General features: G+C 33.5%; 1 protein-coding gene across 2 annotated transcripts in view; it reads right to left on the bottom strand.

Annotated features, from left to right (window-relative positions):
* Positions 1-462: 462 nt before the first annotated feature.
* Positions 463-18,937, bottom strand: part of LOC125674145 (pyridoxal kinase-like) — a 25,469-nt gene continuing 6,994 nt past the window's right edge. The window contains exons 6-11 of one of the 2 annotated variants that reach the window (XM_048911223.2): positions 15,493-15,534; positions 15,016-15,101; positions 10,128-10,276; positions 9,141-9,259; positions 7,041-7,107; positions 463-5,379 (exon numbers count right to left, since the gene is read on the bottom strand). In XM_048911223.2, the coding sequence (XP_048767180.2) occupies positions 5,267-5,379; positions 7,041-7,107; positions 9,141-9,259; positions 10,128-10,276; positions 15,016-15,101; positions 15,493-15,534 (576 nt within the window). In that variant the 3' untranslated portion in view covers positions 463-5,266. The remainder of the gene's footprint in view (positions 5,380-7,040; positions 7,108-9,140; positions 9,260-10,127; positions 10,277-15,015; positions 15,102-15,492; positions 15,535-18,937) is intronic. The other variant, XM_048911224.2, reaches the window with a different exon arrangement.

Raw genomic sequence — 18,937 nt, 5'->3', positions numbered from 1 at the left:
TTACCATTGTTATTATGCCTCAAAATTGTATGTTTGTTTTTCAAGCACTTTCTATAAAAGAACATATCAGTTTTTTTTTTTGTTTTTTGGTTTTTTTTTACCGAAATACAACTTTCTGGAAAGACTATATCTCAAGGTTGAGAGTATGAGTATTCCCCTACAATTTTAGCTAGGCTGGAATATATCGATATTAACTGTCAAACAAGAGGCCCATGGGCCACATCGCTCACCTGAGAAAAGAGTGTTTATGTTTTAAACCCAACATGGCAGGTGTGACCAGAAAATCAATAGGGGGTCATACACGTTGTAAATATGTGCATTAAGTGTGTAATTATAACAATTGAATGCCCTTCAGTCAAAGATTTTTGGTGCCAAGATTAATGATATTCACCAAGTTGTTCAAAAGGAATCGACGGCGAGTTTTCTTCTTCTTAATTTATAAATGAAGACAAAAATGAAATCATATCACTAGATTTATTTGGATGCAAAATTAACAAGAGCAGAAAAAATTGAAAATTTATCTACATTTACAAACATGTAGGTCAAAATTGTTTTTGTAAAGTGATCTGATGGAACAGGTGAGCCTTTCAGTTTACAAGTGTATATAAATAGTGGTGATCAGTCCACAGGCTTACAACTGAAAAAAATATTTGTTTTTTGATTTTTTGGAAGTTTACCCAGTATATTTGAATGAAAAATGGAGATCAACAAAATTCAGTACATAGATGCTTTGAATAGAAATGATAATCATAAACAAGAAATTGTTTTGAAAATAAAAAATGAGCATAAATGGATTTAAGTGTATTATCCTTAAGTTTGTATCTTAACATAGAGGGTACCTTGGACATTAATATTTTTAATCAAGTGGTTGTGCATGAGCTTACAAGTATTCCAGTAAAAATTACGTGGGTGGGGTATATTGCTGGGTTTTTTTTCCTGTGGGTGGGGTTTTGTTTATATTTTTGTTGTAGAGGGTGGGGTTAGATGATTTAATGTTTTACTGTTAGTGGAAGGTTCCAGTGTGAAGTCCAAATGAAATTATAATGAAGTTTAATAAAATATGTATCTTCATGAAATAAAGAGTCTGATTTTTAATACTTTGTTGCCCCTTGGGGCCCCATCCTATCCCTGGGGGCCATGATTTGAACAAACTTGAATCTGCACTATGTCAGGAAGTTTTCATGTAAAAATCAGCTTTTCTGACTCAGTGGTTCTTGAAAAGAAGATTTTTAAAGATTTTTCCTAAATATTTGTATGTAAAACTTTGATCCCCTATTGTGGCCCCATCCAACCCCCGGGGCCCATGATTTGAACAAACTTGAATCTGCATTATGTCAGGAAGCTTTCATGTAAATCTCAGCTTTTCTGGCTTAGTGGTTCTTGAGAAGAAGATTTTTAAAGTTTTTCCCTATATATTTGTGTGTAAAACTTTTATCCACCCCTTGGGGCCCCATCTTATCCCCGGGGGCCATGATTTGAACAAACTTGAATCTGCACTATGTCAGAAAGTTTTCATGTAAAAATCAGCTTTTCTGGCGCAGTGGTTCTTGAGAAGAAGATTTTTAAAGATTTTTCCTATATATTTGTATGTAAAACTTTGATCCCCTATTGTGGCCCCATCCAACCCCAGGGGCCCATGATTTGAACAAACCTGAATCTGCATTATGTCAGGAAGCTTTCATGTAAATCTTAGCTTTTCTGGCTTAGTGGTTTTTGTTGAGAAGATTTTTAAAGTTTTTCCCTATATATTTGTATGTAAAACTTTGATCCCCCCTTGTGGCCCCATCCTACCACCGGGGGCCATGATTTGAACAAACTTGAATCTGCAATATGTCAGGAAGCTTTCAGGTAAATTTCAGCTCTTCTGGCCCAGTGGTTCTTGAGAAGAAGATTTTTAAATGACCCCACCCTATTTTTGCATTTTTGTGATTATCTCCCCTTTGAAAGGGACATGGCCCTTCATTTGAACAAACTTGAAAGCCCTTCACCCAAGTATGCTTTTGGCCAAGTTAGGTTGAAATTGGCCCAGTGGTTCTGGAGAAGAAGTCGAAATTGTGAAAAGTTTACGGACAGACAGACGGTTCAGGTGAGCTAAAAAACACTTCACCAAAAATCGCCATACTGTTCAAGCCTATCAACCTACTCATAGTTCAAAACGGTGTGTTGGACAGTGAACCATTTTGATTTTGGTGTAATTACAAATCCGTCAGTGATACATAATGTAGGTTATTACAGTGTACTTTTTAAAAAAATCTGTATGCTTGTTAAAACTGAATACCCCTATATCTCGTTAATCCATGCTACATGTGCACTTAGTATCTATCATGTAAACTTAGGAATCGGTATCCGGATTCTAATTTTTTTTTTACCCGTTGAAAAGAATTTGCATTGCCTATCATGCCGTGATTTTGTACATGTAATACAATCAAACAAATACCTCATAATTTATTTCATATGATATGAACACATGTAAATAGTACCCGGTATTCATATTAACGCTATACAAAATCTAAGTCTGGTACATTTAACTACACTTTGTTCAGTGTACTCTGTATACACACACACAACAGAAATATAGATCTCACTGAGAAGAAATTGGATGTGTTGAAATATTACATGGATGTGCAACAGAATTCTCATCACTTTAACACCATAACAGAATTAGATCTTTTCAAAATTTTACCAGCAACGGTGGATTTATATGAAACATTTCAAGTTGCTATTAAATGCGATTTCTTTTAATGAACAAAATTTCATTCTTAATTTTTATGCAATTCATAGTCATGAACTATAAAAACATACAATAACAAAAGCTCGGTGAGGTGGGACATATCCCCTCACAATGAGTGTCTATAAACTTTTTGTAGGGAGTCCCTCATATTGTGATCTTGAACTTTTGACCCCAAAATCAATATGGTTCTTCCTCTTTTGATAACAAAGCTACACATGAATAATCAAATCAATCAAGCATAAAATATGGCCTGTAGAGTGGCTACAAATTCAGTATTACAGCCACATATGAACAGGGCCCTTACTACATGTATGTCCCCTCTCGCAATGAATTACGAGGGGATAACAAGCAGTACTGTTTTATAGTATTTTACAGTATAAGATTTTGCTTGGTTTTTCTTATTCAAATACATATTTTAATAATTTTCAGTTACATGCATTTATTTCACTTTTATCCTTGTTCTAATATATAATGGCACAGTGTGACACTTCGTTCCAGAACTTCAGTTAGTTTCTAGATGTTTGTCCACCCACACTCACATCAATAATTCATTGGAATTTTTTTTTTCTATTTTCAATTTTTAAAAAAAAAAAACATTTGCAAAGTGAATGAATTTTTTCATGTACTTTACAATGTGTCACTCAAAATGCAATGTACATTAGGAATGCAAAAATTTGTAAAAATTCTGCTAAGATCTGCTTTGTACCATCACACAAAGGCAGCTAGCAAGTTTTCTATAAGCAATATGTTGTTATGCATGCCAGGCATGAAGCGTTGCAGTTCATACCCTCAAGTATTTTCAAAATTGAAAAATTAATTTCATATATTTTCATTCTGCTTTCTTTTCTGTTGGAATTCCAATCGATGAAATTATATGTACTATACTCATCAAGATTCATTTGTGCATTGTTCTCATATTCATTACACTCATGGGAAAATGGCCATCATTTCAGTTTGTAGAGATACAAAAACTTTGGAAATCTAAATATCAAAATTATGAAAAATCATTAATGCCCTTCACTAAACCTAACAATATAAATGGATGCTATTTGATAGTGACATATGAAGGTCGGTTATAAAGTCATATTTCATGTGAAATTGAACAATCAATATTGCAAGGTTCTGCATAATAAAAACTTGTTTGTGCAACATTTAAAGTATAGCCTTAATTAGACCGATCTTGATTTCAACAACAGTGCCATTGTGTAGAATACTGAACAGAGTGAAGACCTCGTCATACAATGATTGATTGATTGATTGATTGATTGATGTTTTCCCCCACACCCAACAATTTTTTCAGTTATATGGTGGCACCCAGTTTTTATTGGTGGAAGAGAGAACCCAGATACAATGTACCTGGGAAGAGACCACTGACAAAATATGTTCAAATCAAATGAAATAACTATAAAAGCAGAAACATGTGTAGGTGTTTGGCTAAATATACACATTAGAGTTGAATGTGCTCACCAGTTTTTACTTTAAATAAATTCTTCATTTTTATACCTGTACTTAGTTTATTTCAAAATGAGTATGCCTGAAAGCATTTACATAAATGTTCACATTGTAGCATGTACACAATCCTGTTCATCAGTAAGTTATGAGTATTTTCATTGTGACCAACACAACTGCTCTCTATGCATGCCACTATAATTCAATTCAATTTGGATATACACTGTAAAATGCTGTGCAGGAGAAAATTAAAAAAAAAACAAATATCAAAATCGTATGTAAACCAAAGCTGACTTGAGGGGACGTTGAAGGTTGAGGTTAGGGCAACAATTTGCCATTTCTGGCCCTGAAATCTTAAAAATTCTTTGATTTCTTAGTCAGTAAATTCCAAGATGAAATGTCCAGATATGAAACAGGAATTTTATTTTTTTTTTCTTCTATTTTTTTTTCCAAACTGATTACTATTGAAGAAGTTGGTGATTTTTCCTTTTTCCTCAAACATTATCAAAAATGACAAATTATCAGGCAGTTTTTAAAATTATAACAAGTTTCATATATTTTCAACATCAAATTAGCACATTAATCTGATCATGGTCAACATGTCCATGTACAGCCTAAACTTGTTGAAGCCAAACAGCATAGAAAAATAGTGATTTTTGGCCATTACAAAGGAAATGGCAGAAAATATTCTTTTGTTAGTGACATCATAAATTATAAATTCATAATTTACTACTATAATTTCATTTATTAGCGGTAGGAATGCTAAACTGAATAAAAATAGTGGTTTTTATTGTCATCTTCCCTACCTCACTGTACTTTCACAATAATTCTGAACAAACATACAAAAAATTACATGTAAGTGGTTAGACCTGCAAAGACAAACAGCTGCTATGCAGTCTTGAATCAGGAAAGCTCACTCAATGAAACTCTCAGTTCAGGTGAGCTTAAAAATTGGTTGACTGATTATGCAAATGACATAAAAAATAAATTATATAAAATAATGGTGTAATCGAATGGTGTGACTAATTGCCCTGATGGTCCTCTCGTGTATTGGGGGAAAGACTAATTGCCTAGATTTCCCCTGTGTTATAACACAGCAGCCGTATAGCTGTGAGGAGGATTCTCGATCTCTGCTTTACTCTGCACTAATCGTAGCTCCATTTGAGCTGGGGTGGGGTTGTTGCCATCACCGGTAAGAACTGAAAATAACAGATTCGAGAATTAACAGTCATGGCGCATGACGAGCCAATCAGGAAATGTGTTTCAGAGTTTTGTAACGCTTTACAAAATTAATTGATTATGTGGCCCTATACTCCCAATTACTTCATTAATTGATTGAGTGTTTTATAACATGGTGATATTTCCACCATATTTTGGCAAGCTCCCATCTGCTAACATCCTAACAAGCAAGTGGAATGGATAACAAGAATTAAATGTAACTATGTAGTCGTCATTGAGCAGTTGTAATTGCAGAACTAACACATCAAATATATCGCATGCCATGAAATCCAGAACTAGTGAAAACAGTAAAACACAGTAACAGTGAACACGCTTATAATGAATTCACACTTACAGAAAAACAAAATTACAGTGAACACACTTATAATGCATTCGTGCTTACAGTAAAACAGTTACAGTGAACATGCTTATAATGAATTCATGCTTACAATAAAACACAGTTACAGTGAACACGTTTTTAATGAATTCATGCCTACAGCAAAGTGACTTTCATTCAATGTAATATGAAATCATTGGATACAACGAATTACGCCTATGACGAATCAAAATTGTTTGTCGTCAGTGCTTCACTATGATTGTGCTTTACTGTATGGTAATTTTGATGAGATTACAAAATGTAATTAACCAGGGCAATATCATTATTTGAAGACTGATAATGTTCTAGTTAGAAGGGTCGAATAAGTGGCTATGTTCTGTGACTTTGCATCTGTGTTAACATCACTGACAATAAATAAGAAAATTTATGTCATAATGCTAAACCACCAATTACAATCCAGAAGCAGTCATGACAATATCATATGTGCATGAGAGGAGGATTCTGATCTAACAGTCAAAACAAAGAAACATTGACAGCTCGCATGCAATTTCAAGTATTCACCATAGTAAATTCTTCCAGCCAATGAAATTAGAGCCGTTTATCCAGTCATATAATAAAGAGTGACACAAAGACATTCCATTAAGCTGTAGGTCACTTGAGCCCCTGCCTAGTGCCCCCACTAAAGAAAATGTCTGCGGAATATCAAAGCCTATCAATCTCCGTCATTTAGGGATGTTTTCTCACATTATCACCAGTGTGAGGTCGACTTTACCCATGTAAGACAGCCATGTGAGATTTTTCTGTCTCACATTATCACCAGTGTGAGATCGACTTTACCCATGTGAGACAGCCATGTGAGATTTATTTGTCCTACACTGCTACAATGTCATTGATAGTGACGTCATATATTTTTTATGATTTACATTACACGGTGAAGTAAAATATTTTGTACTGTTTTCTTTAAATTTCAATTTGATATAGCTTTCTTGAGGGCAACCTTGGTTTTTTTTATTTACATTTGTAGTATAAACCTGTCTAATTAGTTGTCGCAATGAAGTACAAATGAAAATTTTTATAATTCTGAATTTTCTCAAAGCTCTTGAAATTATGTAATAAACTGTAGGTAAAATGTGAGAAAAATAATCCTTCATTATTTACTTGTGTGAGATCAAAAAAATTCCAACTATGAAACAAGATTCGCACTCTAGAACTCTGCAAAGCCTCATCTTAGACTGCTAATGCTGTCCCCTCGGTGGAATTTCCCTATCCCACACTCATACAAATGAAGAATTCTATTAACCTCACCTCTGGCCCTGTCTAAGGTTCGCTTGATCACACACTGTAGTGTTGATATGGTTTTTTCAAATGCCACCTGAAAAGATAAATACCAATGATATATATCAAAAGAAAGACAATTTTTCTTCTTAAAAATATTTTTTTTATTTTCTGCTTTATTCACTGGAACTGTGCAAACAGTAACTGAAGAAGCATATGACATGTCTTCGACATGACCGTTTCTGAGGGCGAAGCAAAAAGTACTGGCATTATATCAACAACAGGACAAGAAATATTCAGAAGTTAGCACCTAACGTACGAGGACAGAGTTCTGTCAAAGCATCCCAACACTTTAGACATTTGATTCGCCTATTCACTGAACACGAGAAATATAACACAATTAATGTAAACTGTACACTGTGACGTCATATTCTGCGTCTCTGTTTAGCACATTGGAGACATGGTATGATCAAGTTAATAGAGGAGTGATTATTATATAATTAAGAAAATAAGATTTACATGCTTTTATGGATTTTATGTAACATCTCAGAATGATGTGAACTTGGGTACACAAGATTCAAAATGGTGAAATACATGTTCACGTCTATAATAATTTTCTATAACAGTATCAATGGATCAGCCATGTAAAACATACAATTCACACCAACATTATGTGTAGATATTTTAAAAGTACTGACAGACACATGTATATACCCCGACTTAATTACCATGCATTACTGAAAATGTATTTGCATATACTGAATGACAAATAAACTACAAAACAATGTGAAATAATAAACAAGGTGTGTTTGTGGGAGTCTTATGCCTCTGGCCATGGACAAAATGCAACTACCGTATATACTCGCCTATAAGTCGGTCCGCCTATAAGTCGGTTGTAAGGTTATTTTGTAGGAATTTGCCATTGACCCGGTTACAAGTCGGTACAAATTTTTGTCAGAATCGGTTGACAATTTCAAGTCAATGCTCTAGTGTTTTTACCTATGTTTCAAAAAATATTTTGAGAAATTAATAATTATGAGGTGCTCAATATCCAAGCCATATCTATTTGGGGTTTAAACGCAACCCTTGATCTATTATGGACAATGATCCCTTGTTTACCTACGCAATTATGGTCTCCTAATTACCAGTACCTGACACCGTGTTTACTTAGTGGCACGCGCCTCGCGGTTATTGTGGGATTCCGGTATAATTCAAGGTATCAACAATAGAGTTTTTAAGAGTTAAGAATGATGATCTAAATTATCTGTTAACAATATTCAATCTTTTATGAAATATATTTCAGTCGGTATACATATGAATATTTCAATATTAAATCGGGTTCGTATCTCAATTTTACCGATCTGAATTGAAAGTATTAGTTACCGGTATGTAAATAATTTTTAACAAGATAAAAATATGTAAATACTTGTACTTTATGCATAATTTTAAAATACATAAACAACGCAATATGTCTAGATATTTGTGAACAATAATCATTTGTGTGGTAGTCCATGATAATCATCGGAGTCATTTAAAAAAAACTACATTATGCCGCCTAGAAAAATACCAATCTTCTTAGGACGCGCCTATAAGTCAGACATAGAGTTTTGGACCAAAAATTGACTCCCAAAAATCCGACTTATAGGCGAGTATATATACGGTATGGCTAAACTGACCCTTCACCCTTGAATACAAAGTTCCATTTTTCTATACATGTATATACTAAAGTTTAGTTTGCAGAAAGACAAGACAAACAAAGACAGTCATGATAAACTTCATACTTGGCGAACTGAAGGGTCAAGACCAAAGTCATGTGACTGATACATGTCAAGGTCATTTATCAAGGATGGTAAATGTCAAGGTCATTTGTCAAGGACAATAAATATTAAGGTCATTCATCACAAATGATAAATGTCAAGGCCATTTATCAAGATTGGTAAATGTCAAGGTCATTTATCAAGGACAATAAATGACAAGGTCATTTATCAAGAACATGGCAATACTCAGGATCATAATGATTCCTAGATACTAAGCAGATAAATATCATGAGAATGTCAATCTATTGCTTCTGTGCCACAATGTGTTTCTACATGTACGTCTCCATTAACCAAATATCATTCATATCATTACCTTCAGGTTCTTGTCTTTTTCCAACCATGCAAGCAGGCAGGCGGCAAACAAGTCTCCAGTTCCAACAAATATGGCTGGAATCTTTTCAAACTGTACTTTATACACTTCTTTACGACCATCTGTTTGAAATGAAAAACATAATACATGTCCATGTGACATTTTCATTTGCAGCCCCAAAATATCACATTACAACTACATGTGTAATCAGAATTTACACATGCCAAATAGAAACAAAGAAAACAAAGATATGCCTTGCAGAAAAATATATCAAGTACAAACAAGAGGCCCATTGGCCACATCGCTCACCTAAGTCACCTTGCCCCTGTAACTGAAGACTTTCCATATATATTTGCATGTCAAACTTTGGTCCCTAATGTGGCCCCAACCTACCCCTGGAGACCATGATTTGAACAAACTTGAATCTGCACTACGTCAGGAAGCTTTCATGTAAATCTCAGCTCTTCTGACCCAGTGGTTCGTGAAAAGAAGACTTTAAAAATTTTCCATATTCATTCCCATGTAAAACTTTGATCCTTGTTGTGCCCCCCCCCCCCCCTCCTGGGGGGGGGGGGGGGGCATGATTTGAACAGACTTAAATCTGCACTATGTCAGGAAGCTTTAATGTAAATCTTAGCTCTTCTGGCCCAGTGGTTCTTGAGAAGATTTTTAAATGACCCGACTCTATTTTTGCATTTTTGTGATTATCCCCCCCTTTGAAGGGAACATGGCCCTTCATTTGTACAAACTTGAAAGCCCTTCACCGAAGGATGCTTTGTGTCAAGTTTAGTTGAAATTGGCCCAGTGGTTCTGGAGAAAAAGATGAAAATGTGGAAAGTTTACAACACCGACGAAGACGCTGAAGATGCTGACGACAACAGACAAATTTTGATCAAAGAGCTCACTTGAGCCTTCAGCTCAGGTGAGCTATAACTCACACAAGAGCAAGAAAGATTAATTTAATAGAATGAAAAACCAAAAAGTACCCACTGATGACAGTACTGGCCAGACTGGTGATGGCGCCATCTGCTGCAAACTCACTGCTGCTGATGACCACGGTTTTTGGCCCTTTGTTATGTAAAATCTCCATTGCTTTAATGGCATCCTCCACACTGTTAATTTTCATTCCTGTCAACTTTCTGAAGAATTGGAAAAAAAAATTCTAATTGACTTTTTAATGCATTTTATAAGTTAGCAGTTGTGTATATGTTGCACAGTTGTACATGAGCATGTTGTATGTGATTATATTGTATGAGAGCATGTTATATGTGATTATATTGTATGAAAGCATGTTATATGTGATTATATTGTATGAAAGCATGTTATATGTGATCATATTGTATGAGAGCATGTTTTATGTGATTATATTGTATGAGAGCAATTTGTATGTGATTATATTGTATGAGAGCATTTTGTATGTGATTATATTGTATGAGAACATGTTGTATGTGATTATATTGTATGAAAGCATGTTATATGTGATCATATTGTATGAGAGCATGTTATATGTGATTATATTGTATGAGAGCATTTTGTATGTGATTATATTGTATGGGAGCATGTTGTATGTGATTATATTGTATGAAAGCATGTTATATGCGATCATATTGTATGAGAGCATGTTATATGTGATCATATTGTATGAGAGCATATTATATGTGATTATATTGTATGAGAGCATATTATATGTGATTATATTGTATGAGAGCATATTATATGTGATTATATTGTATGAGAGCAATTTGTATGTGATTATATTGTATGGGAACATGTTATATGTGATTATATTGTATGAAAGCATGTTATATGTGATCATATTGTATGAGAGCATGTTTTATGTGATTATATTGTATGAGAGCAATTTGTATGTGATTATATTGTATGAGAGCATTTTGTATGTGATTATATTGTATGGGAACATGTTGTATGTGATTATATTGTATGAAAGCATGTTATATGTGATCATATTGTATGAGAGCATGTTTTATGTGATTATATTGTATGAGAGCAATTTGTATGTGATTATATTGTATGAGAGCATTTTGTATGTGATTTTATTATATAGCTAATAAATAGTCTAATATAAAATCTGCGTAAAATCTAGAGAATGTTAGCGTTCAATATCCTGAGAATTTATTGAACGCTAACTTTGCATTGTGTAAATTGTATGCGCCCGAAACATTCCGAGTATGAGCGTTCAATATTGACGTTACCGTAACGACGTAAACAAGCTAAAATGGCAGACGACGGTCTTCCGAATCTGACAGAGCCGGTATTTGATATTTACTTAAGCAAAATGTTTTCCTGTACCTAAATTATGATATCCCCATTTACAAAATCAGTTTGCTTCATGCATTAATGACGGATTAAATATTGAACAGTTAAGAAATGCATGCTGTTATTGCACACTGCCAATATTGATTAATTCTCGTCTATTGTGGAGTAGTTTGAGTGAAAAGGGATATAATTTAACAACTAAATACTTTAGCTATATAATAAAAGGGTTATTGAACTTATATAGGTGAATATTGGCACTCCTTGGCTGTCAAAATGCACTCGCAAGCTCGTGCATTTTCACAGCCAACTCGTGCCAATATTCACCAATATAAGTTCAATAACCATATAATATTGTATGGGAACATGTTGTATGTGATTATATTGTATGAAAGCATGTTATATGTGATCATATTGTATGAGAGCATGTTATATGTGATTATATTGTAGGAGAGCAATTTGTATGTGATTATATTGTATGAGAGCATTTTGTATGTGATTATATTGTATGGGAGCATGTTGTATGTGATTATATTGTATGAAAGCATGTTATATGTGATCATATTGTATGATAGCATGTTATATGTGATCATATTGTATGAGAGCATGTTATATGTGATTATATTGTATGAGAGCATATTATATGTGATTATATTGTATGAGAGCAATTTGTATGTGATTATATTGTATGAGAGCATGTTTTATGTGATTATATTGTATGGGAGCATGTTTTATGTGATTATATTGTATAGGAGCATGTTATATGTGATTATATTGTATAGGAGCATGTTATATGTAATTATATTGTATAGGAGCATGTTATATGTAATTATATTGTATGAGAGCATGTCATATGTGATTATATTGTATAGGAGCATGTTATATGTAATTATATTATATAGGAGCATGTTATATGTGATTATTTTGTATGGGAGCATTTTGTATGTGATGATATTATATGAGAGCATGTTTTATGTGATTATATTGTATAGGAGCATGTTATATATAATTATATTGTATAGGAGCATGTTATATGTAATTATTTTGGATAGGAGCATGTTATATGTAATTATATTGTATAGGAGCATGTTATATGTGATTATATTGTATGGGAGCATTTTGTATGTGTTTATACTGTATGAGAGCATGTTTTATGTGATTGTATTGTATAGGAGCATGTTATATGTGATTATATTGTATGAGAGCATGTTTTATGTGATTATATTGTATAGGAGCATGTTTTATGTGATTATATTGTATAGGAGCATGTTATATGTAATTATATTGTATAGGAGCATGTTATATGTAATTATATTGTATGTGATGATATTATATGGGAGCATTTTGTATGTGTTTATATTGTATGGGAGCATGTTGTATGTGATTATATTGTATGAGATCATGTTGTATGTGATTATATTGTATGTACTGTACACTAAATATACACAACCTGCAATTATCGGTAAATTGTGATATATGTGTCTTTAATAGTTAGTAATAAAAGTCACTCAATTTCTATTTGTTCCAATCTAACTCTCTATAATATGTCAGTATTCTATGTTATACATGAATAATGCCTGTCTTTCATGAACAGAAACACAACAAACAACTGCCAATGCTATAGCGTCTACATAAAAATAAAGAAAATGGTATCAAATCAATGATCAGACTTCCAGGAAATCGAACAAGTTTTCTTTCGTTTTACTTTGAAGAGAAATAACTTAAGAAAATATCACATTTCAAATGGTTAGTGCTAGGATTTGGAAGATATGAACTTGATGTCTTGGATAATTAGGATGATACACGTGTGTACGATTAAATCAGTGTGTGCATTTCTTTCACTAATTTTGTCATTGTCTACTATATTAAATATTTTTTCATTATATACACTTACTCCGTCTCATTCTCATTATACACACTTACTCCGTTTTATTCTCATTATATACACTCACTCCGTCTCATTCTCATTATACACACTCACTCCGTTTTATTCTCATTATATACACTCACTCCGTCTCATTCTCATTATACACACTCACTCCGTTTTATTCTCATTATATACACTCACTCCGTCTCATTCTCATTATACACACTCACTTCGTCTCATTCTCATTATACACACTTACTCCGTTTTATTCTCATTATATACACTCACTCCGTCTCATTCTCATTATACACACTCACTCCATTTTATTCTCATTATATACACTCACTCCGTCTCATTCTCATTATACACACTCACTCTGTTTTATTCTCATTATATACACTCACTCCGTCTCATTCTCATTATACACACTCACTCCGTTTTATTCTCATTATATACACTCACTCCGTCTCATTCTCATTATACACACTCACTTCGTCTCATTCTCATTATACACACTCACTTCGTCTCATTCTCATTATACACACTCACTCCGTTTTATTCTCATTATACACACTCACTTCGTCTCATTCTCATTATACACACTCTGTCTCATTCTCATTATACACACTCACTCCGTTTTATTCTCATTATATACACTCACTCCGTCTCATTCTCATTATACACACTCACTTCGTCTCATTCTCATTATACACACTCACTTCGTCTCATTCTCATTATACACACTCACTTCGTCTCATTCTCATTATACACACTCACTCCGTTTCTTTCTCATTATACACACTCACTCCGTTTTATTCTCATTATACACACTCACTTCGTCTCATTCTCATTATATACACTCACTTCGTCTCATTCTCATTATATACACTCACTTCGTCTCATTATCATTATATACACTCACTTCATCTCATTCTCATTATACACACTCACTTCGTCTCATTCTCATTAGACACACTTACTCCGTTTTATATCAATCCTGTGGGGATCCGGGTTAGAATAGGTCCTCGGTACCCCCTTGCTTGTCGTAAGAGGCGACTAAATGGGACGAGACCGCAAAAACTGAGGTCCCGTGTCACAACAGGTGTTACACGATAAATATCCCTTCCTGCTCAATGGCCATAAGCGCCAAGCATAGGCCTAAATTTTGCAGCCCTTCACCAGCAGTGGTGATGTCTCCATATGAGTGAAATATTCTCGAGAGGGACGTAAAACAATATTCAATCAATCAATCAATCTTTCTCATTATACACACTTACTTTGTTTCCTTCTATTTATACACACTCGGTCTCATTCTCATTATACACACTCAGTCTCATTCCCATTATACACACTCTGTCTCATTCTCATTATACACACTCCGTTTTATTCTCATTATACACATTCCGTTTTATTCTCATTATACACACTCACTCGGTCTCATTATACACACACACTTACTCGGTCTCATTCTCATTATACACACTCTGTCTCATTCTCATTATACACACTCTGTCTCATTCTCATTATACACACTCTGTCTCATTCTCATTATACAAACTCGGTCTCATTCTCATTATACACACTACGTTTCAATCTCATTATACACACTCCGTTTCATTCTCATTATACACACTCCGTTTCATTCTCATTATACACACTCGGTCTCATTCTCATTATACACACTACGTTTCAATCTCATTATACACACTCCGTTTCATTCTCATTATACACACTTACTCGGTTTCAAACTGGTTGGGTGTCACTATGTCTGCTATAGGTAATATTTTCTCCATATAAACTGGTAGTAGCTCTTCTGGGACATACTGTTAAAACAGAAGATAAAACACGTCTATAGCTCTACAATGAATTTGTACACTGTCAGATAAAATCATTGTAAAAGCATATAAATGTGAGGTTTCACATAAATTTTCTTTTCATATGTTAGTATTACATGTGCAGCTATCTAGAGTACCACAACAGTTACATTGAAGACCACAGAAATGTTATTAATAAACTCTACATACACAGCCATCTTAAACTCTACATACACAGCCATCTTAAACTCTACTTACACAGCCATCTTAAACTCTACATACACAGCCATCTTAAATTCTACATGCACATCCATCTTAAATTCTACATACATAATCATGTTGCATTTGTACATAGAGTGTATATGATATGCTTCATGACTTAGTTTGAAGTAAATCTTACACTATTGGGCACTGAAGCATGGCACATACTGCATGACTCAGTCTGGAAATAAATCTTACACTATGGATACTGAAGTGATAATATACTGGTAAAACAGTAACTGAACTCATTCTATGGAGTGCCCCATACCGTACAAGTGCCCCTTAGAAATTTTTCAACTCTCAAATATTAAGAGCATACCCCTCAATTAAATACAGTATGATTTTACCTTTTATATATATACCTGTAATAGCTATTATATTTTTGTGTACTTAATATATTGTTTTGATGATTTGAAATGATATATCATTGAATAAGAACTGAACTGATTATAATATTGTAAAGGAAGAATAACATTAACTCATTTAGAATTAGATATCTATTCCAACATTTCTCAAAGTCAAAATTTCACTGGAAATAATTCAAAACAAAGTTCTAAATCATTTTGTATATATACTCCATTTTTCTAAGTGCCTGGGTGCTCAATAGGATGAATAAGGTATCAAACATCTTGTATGAAATACTGCACAAAACAGTCAGCATGATACCCGCTTTTGATACAAAGTATTTATTAAAATTTTAAACTTATCATGTGAATTACTTAAAGTATTCGAATTTGTGATTTTTTTGTTGTTGATAATATTGTGTATCAAAGTATGTACATGTAACTGTGAAAGGTGTGAAAAACACACAGATATTATACATGTAACTGTGCAAAGAGTGCAAAACACACAGACATTATACATGTTACTGTGCAAAGTGTGCAAAACACACAGATATTATCCATGTAACTATGCAAAGAGTGCAAAACACACAGACATTATCCATGTAACTGTGCAAAGAGTGCAAAACACACAGACATTATCCATGTAACTATGCAAAGAGTGCAAAACACACAGATAATATACATGTAACTATGCAAAGAGTGCAAAACACACAGATAATATACATGTAACTATGCAAAGTGTGCAAAACACACAGACATTATACATGTTACTGTGCAAAGTGTGCAAAACACACAGATATTATCCATGTAACTATGCAAAGAGTGCAAAACACACAGACATTATCCATGTAACTGTGCAAAGAGTGCAAAACACACAGACATTATCCATGTAACTATGCAAAGAGTGCAAAACACACAGATAATATACATGTAACTATGCAAAGAGTGCAAAACACACAGATAATATACATGTAACTATGCAAAGAGTGCAAAACACACAGACATTATACATGTAACTATGCAAAGAGTGCAAAACACACAGACATTATACATGTAACTATGCAAAGAGTGCAAAACACACAGACATTATACATGTAACTATGCAAAGAGTGCAAAACACACAGACATTATCCATGTAACTATGCAAAGAGTGCAAAACACACAGATAATATACATGTAACTATGCAAAGAGTGCAAAACACACATATAATATACATGTAACTATGCAAAGAGTGCAAAACACACAGACATTATACATGTTACTGTGCAAAGAGTGCAAAACACACATATAATATACATGTAACTATGCAAAGAGTGCAAAACACACATATAATATACATGTTACTGTGCAAAGAGTGCAAAACACACATATAATATACATGTAACTATGCAAAGTGTGCAAAACACACATATATTATACATGTTACTGTGCAAAGAGTGCAAAACACACATATAATATACATGTAACTATGCAAAGAGTGCAAAACACACATATATTATACATGTTACTGTGCAAAGAGTGCAAAACACACAGACATTATACATGTAACTGTGCAAAGTGTGCAAAACACACAGACATTATACATGTTACTGTGCAAAGAGTGCAAAACACACAGACATTATTCATGTAACTGTGCAAAGAGTGCAAAACACACAGACATTATACATGTAACTATGCAAAGAGTGCAAAACACACATATAATAAACATGTAACTATGCAAAGAGTGCAAAACACACAGACATTATACATGTAACTATGCAAAGAGTGCAAAACACACAGACATTATACATGTAACTGTGCAAAGAGTGCAAAACACACAGACATTATACATGTTACTGTGCAAAGAGTGCAAAACACACAGATAATATACATGTAACTATGCAAAGAGTGCAAAACACACAGATAATATACATGTAACTGTGCAAAGAGTACAAAACACACATATAATATACATGTAACTATGCAAAGAGTGCAAAACACACAGACATTATACATGTTACTGTGCAAAGAGTGCAAAACACACAGATAATATACATGTAACTGTGCAAAGAGTACAAAACACACATATAATAAACATGTAACTATGCAAAGAGTGCAAAACACACAGACATTATACATGTAACTATGCAAAGAGTGCAAAACACACATATAATAAACATGTAACTATGCAAAGAGTGCAAAACACACATATGATATACATGTAACGGTAGTCGGACGTTTCGGCCCAAAAGTTGGACACTTCGGCCCAGACGTTTCGGCCCAAAAAATTGGACACTTCGGCCCAAATTTTTGAGACACTTCGGCCCAAAGACATTTCGGCCCAAGACACTTCGGCCCTCATTTTTTTTTGGTATGAGACACTTCGGCCCATATTTTTCATTTTGCTAACATCACCCATATTATTGCGTGTCCACAACATTATAGTATATTGACACTTCGGCCCAGTGACATTTCGGCCCAACGACACTTCGGCTCAAATGTTAAATAATGACATTCATGGGTAAATTCCTTTGGATTTTATATAATTTGTTTTTAATTCTTCATTATATTGGTTACTGTTCCAAATTTTACATAGAATAGTTCTCACAAATTCATATCTATATGAACTTAAGATTAAAGAATCCCCAACATGTTGTTTCTGCAATAATGAAATTGAATCAATTGAACATCTATTTGCTGAGTGTTATTTAGTAAAGGAGATTTGGAATGATATTGAAGAGCGGCTTTTATACAAGTTTAGAATATCTTTATCTTTTGACAGAACAACATTATTTGGTATATATGCAGAAATAATGTAGTAAGTTAAACCATTAATGATACAATATCCACTAATGATATAAAGTTGCAATATAGTGGTCAGGATCCTAACAATTAATGATATAATGTTATCATTATATACTAGAAAATATTTTTTTTTTAAAAATGAATAAATCCATAAGGGAACAAAGGAACGAAATGAAGGAAAAAATTGATAAATTAAAAAGCTATAATCCAAGAGAATTTTGGAAATTAATCAATGGTAATCAGAAGACAAAGTGTAGGAATAAATAGGTATAAATACTCTTTTTAAATACTTTAGAGATCTGAATGAAGCTGATTATGGTGGAGGGGAGTTCCCGCAAAGGAACGTGAACATGTTGATGATATTATAAATGCAAAAATTACTTACGATGAAGACAAGAAAGCTATTGAAAATTGATAAACTAGAAAGTTCATATGTGAAAATATTAAATATTATA

The sequence above is a fragment of the Ostrea edulis genome, chromosome 3, assembly GCF_947568905.1.
Source record: "Ostrea edulis chromosome 3, xbOstEdul1.1, whole genome shotgun sequence".
NCBI lineage: Eukaryota > Metazoa > Mollusca > Bivalvia > Ostreida > Ostreidae > Ostrea > Ostrea edulis.
Note: the sequence above shows the minus strand (reverse complement) of the source record. Positions and strands in the feature narration are given on the sequence as shown.